This window comes from Chiroxiphia lanceolata, chromosome 15 (assembly GCF_009829145.1).
Source record: "Chiroxiphia lanceolata isolate bChiLan1 chromosome 15, bChiLan1.pri, whole genome shotgun sequence".
NCBI classification, from domain to species: Eukaryota; Metazoa; Chordata; class Aves; order Passeriformes; family Pipridae; genus Chiroxiphia; species Chiroxiphia lanceolata.
The window spans coordinates 3,663,542-3,681,217 of NC_045651.1; the positions used below are offsets into that span (position 1 = coordinate 3,663,542).

The following is a 17,676-nucleotide window of genomic DNA, read 5'->3' on the forward strand; positions in this document are numbered from 1 at the left end:
GTGCAGTCCTGGACTCCTCCTCTCCCCCCAGAACATGTCCAACCCCCAATGAAGGTGTTGGTGCCTTTCTACTCCCGTAAATCTCTAGGCTGCAAGTGGACAGACACACCTGGGATGCACCAGCCGGAGAGAAGAGCTCCTGAATGTGTTCCCATCTTTCCACACCTGCTCCAGGGGTGAGTCATCCATCCAAAGCACAGGCAGGCCAGTGCTTTCAGCCCCCAGGAGGATGGGTGGGGTTGTACCCCACTTGTGGAAAGGAATTGCCATTTTCTGGTGCTGCCTGTCCACAGAATCCTGGCTTTTGTGCAGCAGGTGCTGGTGGAGACTTGTATCAGCCTGGCCTTCTGGTGCTGTGAAATCTGGGATCAAGCCAGCACACGGTGGAACTCTGCTTCAGACCAATTCTCTTTACCAACAGATTCAGCTTTATTGTTATTCTTTTTTTTTTACATGATTCTTAGTGCATCATTTCAAATAAACTATCAAACTGTACAAAGAAACAGAGATAAAAGAAGAGGTGACAAAGTTGGGAAGAGGTTTTTAGTGTCATGAACCATCATGGAAAACAGTAGTCCATAGGCTCTCAAACGTTGAAGGTCCAAATAAATCTTATTTTGTTTGTTTAAAAAAATGCTGCAAAAGATAAACAATAAATGACTGTAATTAGCAGCTACAAGATCCTTCAAAACTGGAACTTGATTACTGTGAATACACCGAGGGGAAAGAAAAGCAATCTGAGATAAAGGACCAAACCAAACTGTGAAATAAATAAAGTGTGGGAGGACAGTCGTGGCATTGAAATGCAGAGGAATCACTTCAGCACAACAGCAAATCATTGGACCACAGACAGCAGAAAGGAACAGGAATACAATTCCCCACTCAAAAGAGTACAGCATGTGCATCGCAGGATGGAGGGATCCAGCAGGGATGGGCAGGTGGGATTGCTCCTGCACACAAAGGTTCCCTGGAGCTGGTGCACAGCTCCAATTGTGCCTTGAACCCAAAGTGGTAGATGCTGTGGTTGCCAAACAAGCAGCCACTTGGCCAGTTTGTCTGAATAAGCAGGAACAGGAGAGCGATGTTTCACAGCAAAGCCAGGTGGGATTTCCATTCGAGTAAAAAAAGGAGAAAAAGAAAAAAAAAAAAGATACATAGGCTACTGCAATTTTTAAAACGTCCTGGTGGGCTGGTCAGACCCTCCACGTCCCTAGTGACTTCCCCAGGCAGCTTTGCCTTCACTTGCACACTGAGGTTAAAACCCACGTTAGAGTTTCCTTATATATATATATTTATTTATATATATTCATATGTATATATATATATAAAAAGGATAAGGTGACAGAGGGCACTCCAGGCCTCTCCTGCCGGGGGCAGATGATGTTCCCATGTGCCACACTGGAGACACCTCTCACTTGGTCCGTGATCAGCTCACGACACCCGTCTCACGTCACGACGTGCTGGAGGGTGCTCCCCTCGTGGGAGGCACCTGCTCCTGCCCCTCTGTGCCCTTCTCTGGGAGCGCTGGTGGTGCCACAGACCGTGTCATCTCGGCTGAGTTTCCTGCACTGCCGGGGACTGTGACCGTGGACCGGTGGGGACTCCAGGGAGGGAAGGTGGAGAGAGAGGGCTGGTGGAGAAAAGAGCAACCTGGCCCTTGATGAACCAGCACATCCCTTTGTTGTGCAGGCTGCAGCAGGAGGGAAAGAAAAGCCACTGGTGCTGTTGGGAATGAAGAAGAGATGATGCTGAAATGCCAGAGCATTGTCAGAGAGTGTCAACTAAAGCTTCTTTGATTTCTTTCACTAGAGCAATCCCCATGTCATACATGTCTACGGTTTTGCTCGGATAATTTCCTAAGTAAAATTGTGCTCATCGATCTAGTCCAGGAGCGCAGAGCATCGCCGGTTCATCCCCCTGTGCACACATTCCTTGTTAAGTGTTCTGCTCTAAAATGTCCTTTTCTGCCTTACAGCTGACGGACAGGTGCCCTTGGCTCAAGGAAGGGCTCGAATGTGTCTTCCGCAAAGCAAGGTCCTCAGCTTCCACCTTGAAGAAACTGGTCTCAATTCTCTCCAGGTCATCTGTCCCCACTTTTATCTTCATGCACAGGAGGTTGATGTACGTCTCATAGCGGCTCTTCTGCAGGGAAAGAGGGAACAGAGAGCCTGGCAACAGGGACAAGCCACGGTGTGTGTGGCAATGCCATCTGCTACTGCAGGAAAACCCATCCTGTACCATCAGGATCCCACTAAATCTCACTCCCCAGGTTTAACCACAGCACAGTGCCTGGCCTGTGCAAAGACTGATCAACTCAGTGTTGAAAGGGGTGTGTCCATGTATCTGTGTGTGTGTGTGTGTGTGTGTGTGTGTGTGTGTAACACTCTCCAGCTGCTTTTACAAGTCTTGGCTGCCACTCTGATTGTATGAGGACAATACCGGGGGCAAAATCAGATCAACTGATCTGCTCCTTCCTGATTTAGGAGTTCCCTTTGATTGGTTCAAATCCTTCTGCTTGTTATTGTTTCCATCCAGTGATTCACTTGCTGCTGCTGAGTTATGTCCCCATTGCTCCTCACAGAGCACAGCATCAAGGGAGGAATCTCCTCTCTGCCTGGATCCCTTCTTCCAGTGCTAGATGGGATCTTTTTAAGGACTTGTGTAATACCCATCCTTTCTCTTAACAGCTCAGAGGCAGCCTGTACTGGCTTCTTTGTCAACCCAGAGAAACAAGCATTTCTAGAGCACATCTCATAAGACAGAGGAGATGAATTATGCTCTGGAAGTGCCAACTTCTCCTCGCAGACTGAAAAGGCAGCCCAGAGAAATGCTCGGATGGAGACTTCTCTGCAGGCATCCAAAACAAGATGTCTGGAAAATGGGAGGCAGCAGCAACCGCTTGAAAGGTTGGTACAAAGACAAGGGAGCAGCCAGAAGCTGTGGCTTTGGAGAGTCTGGGTGTTACACAAAAGGGTGGTGCAGCCCTGGCATGAGGGAGGTGGGATGTTTCCATCCTTGGAGATTTCTGAGGCTCAGCCACTAAATGACACACTCAGTTTGGGCTAAGACTAGGAACACTCCAAGTTCCTGCTGGAAGCAAGACTAGAGGCCTCCAGCAGTCCCTTCCCACCTATGTGGCAGGAATTTTCTGCTCAACTGTCACTGGAACAAAATATCCCATTTCTCCCACAATTAAATGCCTATTAGACTTTAAAGAGAGCTAAAACTTAGTTACATGCATCCTCAAAGAGTCTGTAATCAGTTGTAATGCTGGGTTTGGCTTTATTTACAGAAATTGTTGCAGCAAAACAAGATTAATTCTCCCAGGGATTCCCTTCACTTTTTATTAATGTTGCTGCAAAAGACTGATGCACACTAAGAACTGAACCACTTTCTTACTTGGGACCTGAGGAAATGTCAAGATTTGGCACAGTAAAGGAAGATTTTCTTTCTCTCATCAGTTTTCCCCTCCTCTGGTTAGAAATCACAGAGGGGAGGGAATGTCTGTTATGTCTTTTTTTAGCTTCAGTGCAAAACAGCAAGGCTTGCTCCTGTCCCAAGACACCCATCCAGCTTGGGAGCCCTTGTCCTTCTCTCTCCTTTCATGCTCTCCCAGGCTCACAGCATCCACCCTGGAGTTCTCAGTTCTCCTCAATCAGCCAAGGTATCATTTATCACAGAAAAGATGAAAGTTCCTTTACCTCAAATATTAGGTAATGTTCTTTGAGTCTGTATTCCTCAGCCTCTTTTGACTTGAGGCTCTTCTCTACAGGATGTAATTTATGCTCTGCTAATTCGTCTGCAATCTGCTTCATTTTATTTTCATGAGACCTCAGCTGTTCCTCCTGCCGAGAGAAAGAGTTGTCAGGTATTAAAACGTGGGAGTGCAGCACCCAAGTGCACCGCCTGCCTGTGGGTGTGGGAGCTCTCTCTGCAAGGACAAAAGCTCAGCTACTGTGCTGGAGCCAAAGGTGTGCTGTGAATTTGCAAATTCATCTGATAAGGAGCAGTGGAAACACAGGTATTCGAGTGAGTCCAAACCTCAGGGATCTCAACTGCCAAGAGCGGATTATTTTTGGCATCGGGGCGTCTTTAGCATCATAAACATGAAATGCTCCACATCATTTAACAGCCAGGCAGAACCAGCTCTGCCCCAAGAGCTGCTCATCCTGCTCTTTTCAAGATAAAAGCACCCTCCCCATTTGGGCTCTGAGAAAGGTGACATCTGGCCTCATCTTGCTCAGCAGACAGGAGCTGTATCTCTGCCCTGATATTTCAGGCTGTCCTCCCCTTTGCTGGGGGGCAGTGGCAGTGTGTCCCTACTTTTTGGAGGTGCTAAGGCATGTTGGGATTTCCCTGGACAGGGAAACAAAAGCTCCTCTTTGGGTGGCAGCTGCTTTTGGTTAGCTGAGCCTCAGGCAGCTGTGGCCTTATGCACCGGGACCCTTTGCTTCCAGAAACTTCCCTACTGAGTGAGACAGTCTCTCCCTTCACCTGTGGCTTTGCAGCTCACAAAACAAGAGGCTGTCACCTCTGAGTGCCATGATATAAAATAAACCTGGGCCGCAGGTAAATAAAATAAAAATAAAATAAACCTGCAGAGCTGTTGGGCTCTGCAGCATCAACTGCGGAGCTATTCAGCTCTTTCAACTCCAGCAACAGGAAGGTGCTGGGATGTGATGGGCAAAGAACCAACAGCCAAACAGGCAGGTGTGGGTAGGGTTGTTTACAGCCATTGCACAGGAGGCACTGGCCTGACACCAGGATTTTCCACGTCTACCCAAGTCTCCTGCTCCAATCCCCTCCTCCTGCCCCGAGCACCTGAGTGTGCCCATCGGGCAGTAACAGGGGGACCTGCAGATGAGCTCAGCTGCCTGCTGAAGGGCTTGCAGAGCACTGGGTACTCCTCCATCACTCCTTATCTCACATTACCTGGCACAGTTTGGTCATGGACGAAGGCAGGAGCGGGCGGCAGAACTTCTTCATGGAGCAGATTGCAGCTGGGAAGGCTGGAGCAGAGAAAATGGCAGCAACGAGGTTGATCCGCAGGATCCAGGAGAGCATTTCCTCCTTACTCCTGTTATGGAGGAGGGGAGAAGAGAGAGGGTGTCTGTAAATCCTCCTGACCCAGGACCAGCCAGCTCACAACAGTCCTGGAGCCACCCATGCTCAGGAGGGACATCAGTGCCTTTACTTTGAAGCCACTTCGTGCCACCCCAGGTTGTGACCAGAGCGAAATCCTGGATAATTGGCTCCTCTACAGTGCCCTGATGATTTCAGGGCTGCTGTCTGTCTCTCAAAGTCCTGGCAGTCCTGCCTTCCTCATCAGCTCTGTCAGCATTCCTGAGGAGCTGGGGAGAGGCCAGGACCAAGGCTGTCCTGCTCTTTGGAGAGCAAGAGCCGCACAACAGCTGTCCCACAGAGCAGGATGGACTCCTCAGCTGTGTCATTGGTGGGACATTACCTGGGGTCTCTCATCAAATTTGTTCAGGTACTGCTCCCCCAGCCCTTCCAGGGGTTTTTGCTGCAGAAATTCAAGTGTCAATCTTTAGCTTGATAGAACTCCAGCCCAACTTCCAATGTCACCTCTCTCAGCAGAAGACGTGAAAAACACAGAAGAGATGACTCAATCACACTTGACACTTATGAACAGCACAACTTTCCTCAGCAGTGGACTAAGGAAGGAGGAAAATCCAGCCTGGCTGAGACGTCTTCTCTGAGGAGCTTTAGACAGTTTCCCCATCAAAGGATGATGAGGGGAACCATCACCTCCTCAGTTCAATGCACCACATGGATTTTCTCCCTTCCACTGGCAACTGAAGTTAGCAAGAGGGGTCCTTTACTCAGCCCTTTTCATCCCAGCCCATCCTGTTCAGCCCAGATTGGTGACAGATGAGAAAGACCTTTAGGACTGACACAAAGCTACCAAGAAACTGTAGCCTATGACCAAGTCCTTTGAACAGTCCCTCAGCTCCTTGCTCCCCCCAGCCCTGTCCCCTGACGCGTGTGCTGACCTGGGCAGGTCAGGGGGACTCTGGCAGTGGCTGGAGGTCGGGCTGCCCATCCAGGGAAGAGTTGGTACTCACGGGGCCTGGAAGAGGAAGACTCTCCAGTCAGCTGTCTTCAGCTTGAGCACGTTGGACTTCTTGCTGTAGTCAGAGGCTTTTGTGGCTAAGGCGTGGTGCACACGGATGGCGTTCTTCAGATCCACTTCAGAGAGGTCTTTGTCAGGTTTATATTCATCCTGTGAAGAGGAACGTTAATTGGATAATGACAACACTAACACTTGCGGGCTGCTTTAATGAACCTGCCTCTCCCCCCCCACGCTATAATCACAGAGTGCCGAGACCAGGAAAAGGCACTGCTTTGTACAGTAAGTGCTGGGAGCTGATAATGATAATAATTAACATCTGGCAACCGCTTCCATCATTAAGTTCACTGGGAAGATGTGAAGAAGGAGATGAAAGTTTCAAACATAATTAGCAATAGTTATCTCTAACACGGCACACGCCTGAGGCTTCATGGGAAGGCACAAGGCAGGGCCAGGGTTCTGCAGAGCTGCCCCCACAGCTCAGAGCTCAAGCTGGGATGCAATTCCCAGTCCACAGTGAGTATCACTGACCACCTGGCCTGGTGCTGCAGCTTCATAGAATCATAGAATCACAGAATGGTTTGGGTTGGAAGGGTCCATCTCATTCCAACTCTCTGCCACAGGCACTGATACCTTCCACTATCCCAGGTTGCTCCAAACCCCCTCTGACCTGGCCTTGGACACTTCCAGGAATGGGACAGCCACAGCTTCTCCAGGTAACCTGTGCCACGGCCTCACCACCCTCACAATAAAGAATTTTTTTCATATATCTAACCTAAATTTCCTCTCTTTCAGTTTGAACCCATTACTCCTTATCACTCCTCGTCCTATCAGTCCAGCTTTGTGTGGAGGAGGGTCTGGGCTCTGGAACAGCAACATCCCTGCAACCAGTGCTCTTCCACACAGGTGTGGGGTTTGCTGGGCAGTTGCCAGACTGAGTGTGGCCCACCTGAATCACTCTTGAACTCTCTTAATGCCCCCTTGGCATGGTCTCTCCTGTAATTCATTAGACTGGCACTTGCAAACTGTAGCTGCATTCCCTGGATTCCCGCTTTGCTTTCTCCACTGAAGGACAATTTCACACAAGTAGGGAATTAGGCAAGAACTATATATGTGTATATTTTATAACAAGGTAGAAAACAGCAAACATGGGATTCCTAAAAGATGACCTTGGCACAGCACTTTTTAGGAAAAAGCGGAGTCCAGTCAATCCTGTGTTTACCTTTTGCTTTCCCAGTGACTGAGCTCATGGCCACTTAAAGCAATACCCTTTCTCTCACTCTGCAGCCCTGCCAGCTCAACAGCTGGTCCAGCTGGATGGTGGGATGGAAGGATGGACAGATGGATGGATACACACACGGACAGGTGATGTAAGAGAACCTGGCCTGGCTAAAGCAAAGCACTGCCTGACCACGGCAGGACAGGGTGCTCTGGAAGGGCCTGCCTCGCCCTGGAAGGTTACAGTGCCACAGGACTAATGTGCTCTATAATTTCCTTTCCTTGACTGCCCTTGGTTGTCAGCACCAGGGCAGCTCTGCCTGGTGGTGGTGGTCTATCTGTCCCAGCCCTTCTTCAGCTTTCAAGCCAGATCTTGGTTTGTTCTGCAGATTTGCAAAAAGATGGTTTTTTTCCTCTGTTCTGGTGATACAAATCCAGCTGTTCAGGAAGAGCCATGCTACAGGCTCCTGGATGGTAACTCTGATTAGTGAGGCTGTTCCCTGGTGTAGGGTCAGAAAGGTTGCTCTCTTTGCTGCTCTCCAGAGTACCAGCACTTCCCAGCCCATGGATGTGGCTCACTGATGAGAAATAAGCTACTGAAGCTCCTCTTTTGAATCAGTCATCCCATCCAGGAGAGTGGTTGCCATACTGTGTTCATCATCATTCAAAACTTGGCATTGTGCAAAAAAAATGTCATAGGGCCAACCAGAAATGTCAGGCAGGGACTCCTGGGCTTGGTGAACCCCAAAGAATAGCCCTGGTTTTCCAGCAGAGGAAGGCTGAGTGCTGCAGGCACCCTGTGTTTGGGGGGGCCTTCAGCTGTACAGTGCAGATGACCTTTCCAGGGTAGGGATTTCAGTAGCCAGAGGAATGGGCTACTAGCCTTGCAGCAAAGAAAAACAAATGCTTTGCCTTGTGAGGATCTAATGTGTTACCCCACTTGGAGAGAAATACTTGCTTGAGGAAGACATTGCTGCTCGGGCCTCCTATATTGTAGAAATCCCTCAATTCAGGATGTTTTTCCAAGGCTGAAGTTCTTTGGATCTGAAAAAAAATCTGACCGTGCTGATCTCTAATTTCAAGGTAAGCTTTCTGAAAATACAGCACAAATAACTTGGCTTAAAGACACATGACAAGAAGAACCTGCCACAGCTGCAAACTGCTCTGACTAAGGCAGATCCTCAGTTTGAATGGAATCATCAGGTATTGCCTCTATGGATTTCAGGCTCTCAGGCTTCAGTGTCTATGTAAGGAAAAGCCAAATCTTCTTTTTCTAATGCTGGGCCCAGTAAATCAGCGTGAGGTTGAATGAAGTGGGTTCTCTCCACCTTCTCCCTCCCTGTCTGCAGGAGTGCAAAGTGCTGGAGGTCACTGCATGGGCTGACTCGTCCAGGAGACTCATCCCAGTGCCTGTGGTCATGATGGTGTGGATGGCTGATGATGCTGAGGGATGTCTGTGTGCTCTTAAACTGCTCCATCCACAGACATCCCCAAGGCTTGCCTGACGCCACACACGTCTGAAGCCACCACAGTGCCCAGCATTTACATCACAGTGTAACCTACTCCATGTAGCCTCTCTCTGGAGAATAATCCCATTGCCCTTCAACAAATCACATCAGCTCTGCTCCAAAGTCTCCAGCAGCTTCTCTGCATTTTGCCTCACAGCCCTTCTGAGCTTTGATGTAAGTTTAAGTGTGTGCATAAATTGCTGCTGAGGAAGAGGTGTCCAAAACCACAACATAACAGTGACACAGACACTTCCAGTGAAGTGTTTCTGGTTTAACTCTCAAAGAAACTGATCTATACTAATACATAAATGGTATCATATTTGGAGAAACTGATCTATACTAAAACATAAGTGGTATCATATTTGGAGGAACTTCAGACAGTGTTCTTTCCACTATATCGTATCACTAACCTGATTTCATGCTGTTATCCTGCCATGCATTCCCTGGCAAAGAGGTTGATTTGGTATCAGGGGTCTCTAGAATTTTTGTCATATGTGTCCTGCACCATTCCCATGGGTACTTGTCACTGGGATGTGGGCAAAGGAATGCTGTGCTACATCATTCCAGTTACCCTTAGCCCCCAGCCCTTGAATGGTGGCATGCCAATTTTTCCCTTGCTTCTCCAGGTGTAGGATAGTGGGGATCAGCACTTTCCAGGGTCTGTTTTGGGAATATCCTCTGCAGGAACTGACCCCCAGGCGTGGACACTTTGTTTCAGAATCCCTCTAAATTTACTTTCAGCTCCTGATGCTGATGGTGTAGCCAGATTCCCCATTCATGTGCCTTTCCTGCTGCCCCAAGGCTCTGCTCGAACACGCATGACCACCCCCTTGCCTGGGCTTAGCTTTGGTCATGGTGGTGCTCCTGGAGGCTTTGGGCCACTGTCCCCTGCTGCCCACCCCTGTGAGCAGGTGGTGGGAGATCCACCAGTAATCTCAAAGCTTGTTTTGTCAAGAAAAGTCCCCTACATCTTGTCCCTGTAGGGCACCTGGACGTGGTGAGAGAGTTCGGTGTATCTGCTGCCCTCTCCTCTGCCCTCAGAACCAGCCCTGGGCAGTGCTGGGAACATGGACATGGAACGACAGAGATTCCTCATGGTCTGGCTTGTGAGTGGCTTTTCCTCTTTTTCCTTTCCTTCACCTCACATCTACCAGCCTAAACAAACCATTTAATAAGGAATACTAACCCTTGTGCACTTTCCAGCTTGACAAAGACTTGGCTCTCCAAGGAGCACTATCTTGGCAAGGGCCTGCCTGCAACAGCATCTGTGCCTCAGGGCTTTGCTGGGAACCCCTTTGTGGTTGGGGGCTGCAAGGGCACAAGGAAGACCTGCACCCTTTCCAGTACCCCTGTATAAAAGCAGCTCGTGCTTTACAGCTCTCCATCATTCTTCTCAACACCCCTCCATGTGTGGTGATTAAGGGTTATTATCCCCATTTCACAGAGGTGAAGTAAGTTGCCAAAAGCCATGGAGTGAGTCAGTGCCCAGAGCAGATTAGTGCACAGGAGAGGTGTGCCCTGCTCCCAAGCCTGCATTTCTTCCTCAAGACTGTGCTGCAGCCCTTTAGGGGATCAAGCAATTGCTTCAGCAGACTGTGCTCCAACATGCTGATCCAGCAATTAACACCAGCAAGTCAATGACATGTGACATCTCCTCACCAGCAGGTTCATGGCTGCTGCCTGAATTGTTTCTGTCAGACCCACTTCTACCTGTTCACCCACCCACCCTTCTGCCTGTTTTATGTCCACCTCTCTGTCTGGCTGTTCCTCCTTTTATCTACCTCCGCAGGCCCCCCTTCCCCCCTGCTTTCCCTCTCTCACTCTTATTTATACTCAACTTGCTCCTCAAAACCAAATGGAGGAGAGTTTCCTATGAAACTTCTGGGAATTTCCTATTAAAGCCCAGGTCCCTGATTTGGTCTGAGCAAAAAAGTGGAACAGGCTGAACCTGTGCTCCGTGACATCAGGTGGGTCTGAAGGCAGGTGCTTTCTCCTCTATATTCACATCAGAAAATCTTTCCCCAGTGATTTGTGCTCAGGCTAGGTTCTACCTTTTGTTTATCTGCAGGCATCTTCTGCTGAGATCCTGGAGGCTGGAACACTGCTTCCTTCTGCATTGTGCAACTCCTTTGTTCTGCAAACCACCCCACAGGCAGGAAATGGCACCAGGACTCCACAGGGCAGGTGGATGTTTATCCACTCTCGTAGCTTTGGGAATGTTTGGAAATGACAGGGAAAAGACTTTGTCTTCATGGTCTCATCCTTCTGTTCTGTCTCTGCAGGCCTGGTAGACACAGTCTGTAGCCAAGCCCAGCCCAAGGAATCCCCTTAAGAGGACTATAACACAGTCTGGCAGCAGCTCACAACCAAGAAACCCCTCTTTGCCCAAATCCTTTGCCCAAACATTCCTTAGCTTTACTTTTGTTGTTGTTCCAAATGCAGCTTCCTTGGGGCACCCTTGGCAATTCTGGTCCCTCCTGCTAATTACACATCAGTCATGGCTGTTATTTATCAGACACTTTCATTACCTAAACAAATCTTGGGTGTTTTGCTTCTTCAGTCCTTGTCCGTAAAGAAAGCCCTCAGGCTTAACCATTTGCTTCTGAAGGTCACTGAGATAAGAACAGTCTTCTAACTGCCATGTCAGTCTCATCCTTGCTCTCTTTTAAATCCTGAACACCTTGGACTAACATAATGAACTATGTTAATGGGTGGGTATTGCTGCAAACCTTGAAACAGCAAAGAAACTCCAACCCCTCTGCCCTGGGAGCAGTGATGACACTCAGTGTCAGCGTCACGGTTCCTTCTGCTGCTGTACAAGTGTCAAGAAAATCTTCAGTAAACTGGATTTTGGTCCAGCATGGGAATAAAATTCCATTCTGAAAGTGTATTTCATTCCCAGTCACATAATGACAGAATATGCTGGGAAGGGACCCGCAAGGATCATCAAGTCCAACTCCTGGCCCTGCACAGGACCATCCCAAAGAGTCACAGTAGGTACCTGAGAATATTGTCCAAACACTCCTTGAGCTCTGGCAGCCTTGGTGCTGTGCCCACTTCCCTGGGGAGCCTGTTCAGTGTCAACCACCCTCTGGGGGAAGAACCTTTTCCTGAGCTCCAACCTAAACCTCCCCTATCACAACTTCAGACTGTTCCCTGAAGTCCTGTCCCTGGTCACCACAAAGAAGAGATCAGTGCCTGCCCCTGTTCTTCCACTGAAGAGGAAATATTTACCCTCTCAACTGACTCGTGCAGAGAGAAGTCCATGGTGAAAAATCCATTCGCATCCAAAAGCTTCCTGCAATCACTGAAATGTCTTTTTTTTTTTTCCATGGAAAAACTGTCATAAAATTAAATGTACAAGCCAAATCCTCAAGCATCACCTGTGGCAGCACGAGGACTCTTTGGTGGACTCCATGTGGAGACTCGTAACGAGACAAGGACTGAGATGTGAGAAGAGTGCTGCTGACTTGAGGGGCTGGATTAGATCTGGGCTCTCCCTCAGCTGCAAGACAGAGTGGCAGGGCTGTGAAAACCCCACTGGGCTAAGAGCAACCCACACTGCAAGTTACCATGCGCTGCTGCCAGATTTCTGTGGGCTTTTTGACATCTGCCATAGGACCTGGCAAAACACGGGAATCATTGGGGTGTGCTACGAGCTCTGAGTCATAATTCCGTGCTGCCCCGAGGACCTTTCTGCCTTTCTTATACAATCCACTGTTTGTTTACTCTCATTGCTGTGGAGATAATGCTGCAATTCGTAGGAGCATCTGCCCACGGGGAGTGCTGCTCAATGGTGAGTTCAATGGGTTACTGCTCGGCGTGTGCTGCTCAGGTAGTTCAGACCTAGTTCAGTGGGTTATGCTGTTGCATTATGAACAGACATTTGGCATCCTGGGCTGGCTTGGGATTCACATTCAAGTGAGCCCCTATCCAGTCTCCTCGGATTTTCCCACGGAAAACTTTCCAGCAAACCCTCCTAGCATCCAAGTGTCATCCTACAGCACACAGGGAAGATATTCCATGGTGACTCTGATTTCCATGAGGACCTGGGATTTGTGCTTGTGTTGACTAGAGGTGGCCACACAACAAGCAGAGATGAAGAGAGGCAGAAAGTGTCACTTAGCAGCCCATGGAAGGACCCAGATCAGGAAGGTCATGAAGAAGAATATAAACTTTAGCATAAAATCATGGAATCACAGCATATCCCAAGTTGCAAGGGACCCACAAGGATTATCCAAGTCCAGCTCTTGGTCCTGCATAGACCAGTCCCAACAATCCCACCATGTGCCTCAGGGTGTCATCCAAACACTCATTGAGCTCTGTCAGCCTTGGGGCCATGACCAGTGCCCTGGGGAGCCTGTTCAGTGCCCAACCACCCTCTGGGGGAAGAATCTTTTTCCAAGATTCAGCCTAAACCTGTCCTGACACAGCTCCAGCTGTTCCCTCGGATCCTGTCACTGGTCACAGAGAGCAGAGATCAGAGCTGCCCCTCTGCTGCCCCTTGTGAGGAAGCTACAGACCCTGGTGAGGTCTGACCTCAGTCTCCTACAGCTGAACAAGCCAAGTGACCTCAGTTGCTCCCTCCAGACCCTTCCCCATCCTCATGTCCCTCCCTTGGATGCTCTCTAACAGCTTTAGATCTTTTTGATGTTATGCTGCTCAAAACTGCCCCCAGAACCTGAGGTGAGGCCACAGAGAGCAGAGCAGGACAATCCCCTCCCTGGCCTGGCTGACAATGCTGGGCCTGACGCCCCCCAGGACAGGGTTGGCCCTCCTGGCTGCCAGGGCACTGCTGACTCATGGCCAAGTGGCCATTGACCAGGACCTCCAGGGCCCTTTCCCAGCACTGCTTTCCAGCCTCTCATTCCCAGTCTGTCCCTACATCTGGGGTTGCCCCATCCCAGGGGCAGTTGCCCTTGTTGATTGCCCATCTCTCTAATTTATCAAGGTCTCTCTGCAGGGCCTCTCTGCCCTTGAGGGAGTCGACAGCTCCTCCCAGTTCAGTGTGGGCAAACTTACTTAGTATCCCCTCCAGTCCCACCTCCAAGTCATTTATGAAGATGTTGAAGAGCACGGGGCCTACAGTGGAGCCCTGTGGAACCCCACCAGTGACAGGTCACCAGCCTGATGTCACTGTCACCCTTTGTGCCCAACCCATGAGCCAGTTGCTCACCCACCACATGGTGTGTTTATCCAGCTGTGGGCTGGACAGTTTGTCCAGAAAGATCCTGTGAGAACCAGTATCCAAAGCTTTGCTGAAGTCCAAAAAGATCACAACAACTGGCTTCCTATATCAGACACAATAAAGCTGTGCATAATCAGATCTCTGCCTGCAAATAAAACAACAGGCAGGATAAGACTGGTCAGATGCTCCACCTCTTCAGTTTCCTATTGCATTTCTCACCCTTATCCTATTTCATCTATTCCATATCATCTCTTCATTCATCATCTCCAACAGCTCCTACTTGCTGGGATACTTCTGCAGAAATCTCGCCTCAGTGTTTTCTCTTTCATATTTCTTCCTTCAGGGTCCTCTTTTGAGGCTGTGAATAGTCTCCTTAGCATGAACACCACTACAAAAGATGAGAGCATCCTCCAGCTTTAGTCTCTGGAGGAGGCCTGTCCATGTCCATGTATGTGTTAGGACATGGATTCACCTCTACTTGCACCTATGAGTCTCCTGCTTAGGACAGCAGGACTGCTTTGGAGACAGCACGAGACAGCAAAGGGGATAATCCCCCATGGTTACCTTTTGTAAATAAAGGACGGTCCCTTTAAGCACAGCATAAAATTTCTTCCAACCTCTTCTTCCTCTGGGAGCTAAAAAAAAGGAAGAATATTTAATTGTACATGTCTGCTCCTGCTGGTGCTGTTTGACCTTCCTGGCAAACCCAACCCTTCTCCTGACCCACCACAGGCACACAGTGATGCCCAGACCTCATACACCTCCAAGTTTTTGCTCATGAGTGGCTTGTCTGCAGGGACATGTGTTTGAGAGACAGTAGCTGGGCTTTGCAGCCTCCCAGCAGGAACAAAGCAGGTCAACACCAGAGATGAGCTGGTCCAGGGGCAGCACTGGACACCTGCAGGAAGTCTCTGCTCCTCTAAGCCCAGGTTCACGCTCCTTGGACTAAATGCTCGTGGAGCAGAGACAGTCCCTGAGGCTTCCCTGCTTCTTGGTGAGTTGGGTAGCTGTGCCCTGGGTAAGGAGCTTCTCTTACACTGAGGAGGGAGCACTGCCACCAGCCAGCTTGATGGACCTGGGGACAGAGAGCTTCCTGGAAGCTGGAGAGGGGTGGAAGGCATGGGGAGCCATCCACATCACCACAAGACAGCTGGTCCTCCAAGCACAGGATATTAAGAAAGTGCTGGAAGCAAGGGAGGCCTTTGGTGGTAATCTCTTCTAAAGACTTTAAATTGGCTGCAGTGACTGGGCCAGTCACGTCAATTAGTGAAAGGGATTATCCAAGGTTTAATTAATCTCTGCTCATTAACAGTTCCCAAATATCTTTTCCTTTACCTTTCCTATAATCCCACATGATGATAGCAGAGCTGTGGGATGTTCTGTCCCCCAGCCAGCACATGGCAGGATATGGACAGGAGCAAAGCCTGGCAGACCAGACTGTCCCCAAGGCCAGGGCTGGGGAGGACATCCTGCCCCCATTGCTCAGAGAGTGGGATTGGGAATGGGCCCACGAACAGGATGGAAGCCCAGGTCTGTCTGTGTGGGGCAGGCATTGTTAGGTTCCTTGGCAGTGAGAAGGGAAGATTGAGGCCTCCTGAAAACATTCATGTCTACAAATGCCTCAAAACCAGCCTCCTTTCCCTGCATCCTGGCATTTCAGGGGATGTCTCTTGTGTTCCCTGGGATGCAGTGAGGACATGCCAGGGAGAAGGGTAGGGAAAAGCTCTGGGACTGCCTGGGGCACCTCTCCCTGTCCCCTTAGCACGTACTTCTCTTCCCATCCATGTCTGCGTGGGTTTTTCGGGTGAGGACTCCGTGCTTGTAGGTGACGGCGTTCAGAGCCTGGGGGATGTCCAGGAAGGGGTTGCTGCTGTCAACAATCCTCGTCACTTTTTTCGCACTGGCTCCGAATTTGTCATCTACCAGCTCCGAGAGGGATTTCCTCAACTCGTCCTCATCGCTTGGAAACAAAATCAGAGAAGAGACTGAGTGGAGAACACATGAGGTGGGTCACAGAGTGCCCTGTCTGCCTTGGGTTTAGAGTTTATATTACAGGTCAGGGAAAGAAAAAGAAAGGAGATGCAGGGACAATGCACACCGAGAGTGCCAGTGGTGGTGGTCTGAGCTGGGTGGCAGGTAACTGTCCCAGAGGTCCCACTGTGAGGTTACTCAACATGAGTGAGAGGATGGGGGCTTGTCTGAACACCAGGAAACTGCAGACATCCCATGCTGAGGACTACAGGCATTTCACAGGGAGATCCTCTGATTCTGTGCCCTAAAACCAGAGCTTAAGGAGAGTTTTTGCTGAAATCCAGGTATTACCATCATTTCTCAACTGCTGGCAGCACCTGCGGTCTCCTAAATACTGGAGGACCTTGAGGAATGTTCTCTGCATCTCTGAGGAACAAAAGCTCTGCAGACATTAGGGAGATGGGCCACTTGACCAAAAAAAGACAAACCCTGGAACAGGTTATACATCAGTTCCCCACTTGTGTCTTCGGGGTGAGCTGGCAAAGAGCAAGAAATGCTGGTCAGTTCCGTAAAAACTGCATCTCCCCACAGATCTCCTGGTCCTGGACCTTGAACAGCAAGAGTTGAGTTGGACTTTGGAGATCTCAAACCATGACACTTATCAAAGTGTTACTGACTCCAACAAGCCTGTCTCTACTCTGGCACATAGAAACTAGAACTTGTATGGGAAGTGATAGTTCCCAGTGTCCCTCGGACATGAAGGAGGAAGAGCAAACAGGGAGTTTCTGCCCTGTGTGATAAATGTCAATATCTAAATGCTTTGAGTGGTCACATTAGGTTGCAGATGGGACCAAACCTCAGCTGAGGAGTGACCCAGAGGTGAATCCACTGGCTGGAATGTGAGCAGTAAAACACCACACTGCCCCCCTGCACAAGCAGATGGCAAAAGCATCAGATGCTTCATGGAAGAGAAGGATGATTTCTCATCCCTCAGCACCCATAGGAGTCCTGGGGCTTAGGCAGAGCCCAGACCCTACAGCTGGATGGGGACTTAGTGGGGCTCAGTTCTTTGGGCTGCACCAGAGGGACCCCTCAGAGTCCTCCGTGCTGATGGTCACACACCTGCCTGTCTGCTGGGATTTGTGGTCAAGGGCATTTCCTTCCCGGGATGGACAAGGGCAGAAGGCAGAGGGAAGCAGGGAGGAGAGAGTCCTGCCTGTGCAAGGATGTGCCTCAGTGCCAGGTGTCTGAGAGAACTCCCGTGCCAGGGACTGTCTGACCCGGGCACCTCATGCCAGGGAGTTTCTGCCCCAGGTATCCCATATCGGGGAGCATCTCTCAGCACTTGAGGAGCTGAGGGGTCTCTTGATCCCAGGCCAGTGTGGGGTGAGTGAGGGGTTGCAGGGATACCATGGAGTGGGCAGAGGAGGGAAGGAGGGGGCTGGATGCTGCAGCGGCACCCGGGCGGGGGGTGACATCCCTGGGATGTGCCCGAGCAGGGAGCTGTGCTGGCGGGCGTTGTGTAACCAGAGCCCGCATCCAGCGGCAGATGGATGCACTCCTGCTGAACTCCCCTTACATAAACCATCCCGCCGGCTGCGGCTGCGGAGCTCGGAGCTCCCTCTCGCGACAGAGCCCACGCGCAGGTGACGGGAAGGATGGGCTTTAAAGGGAAATCGATGGTACCTGACCCGCTAAGA

At 50.0% G+C, this 17,676-nt stretch overlaps 1 protein-coding gene across 3 annotated transcripts in view; it reads right to left on the reverse strand.

Annotated features, from left to right (window-relative positions):
• Nucleotides 1-405: 405 nt before the first annotated feature.
• The window catches only part of PSD2 (pleckstrin and Sec7 domain containing 2), an 87,482-nt gene continuing 70,211 nt past the window's right edge, over nucleotides 406-17,676 (reverse strand). For all 3 annotated transcript variants that reach the window (XM_032703144.1, XM_032703145.1, XM_032703146.1), the window contains 6 exons: nucleotides 15,775-15,965; nucleotides 14,570-14,640; nucleotides 6,087-6,244; nucleotides 4,933-5,077; nucleotides 3,702-3,845; nucleotides 406-2,142 (listed from right to left, as the gene is read on the reverse strand). In XM_032703144.1, the coding sequence (XP_032559035.1) occupies nucleotides 1,936-2,142; nucleotides 3,702-3,845; nucleotides 4,933-5,077; nucleotides 6,087-6,244; nucleotides 14,570-14,640; nucleotides 15,775-15,965 (916 nt within the window). In that variant the 3' untranslated portion in view covers nucleotides 406-1,935. The remainder of the gene's footprint in view (nucleotides 2,143-3,701; nucleotides 3,846-4,932; nucleotides 5,078-6,086; nucleotides 6,245-14,569; nucleotides 14,641-15,774; nucleotides 15,966-17,676) is intronic.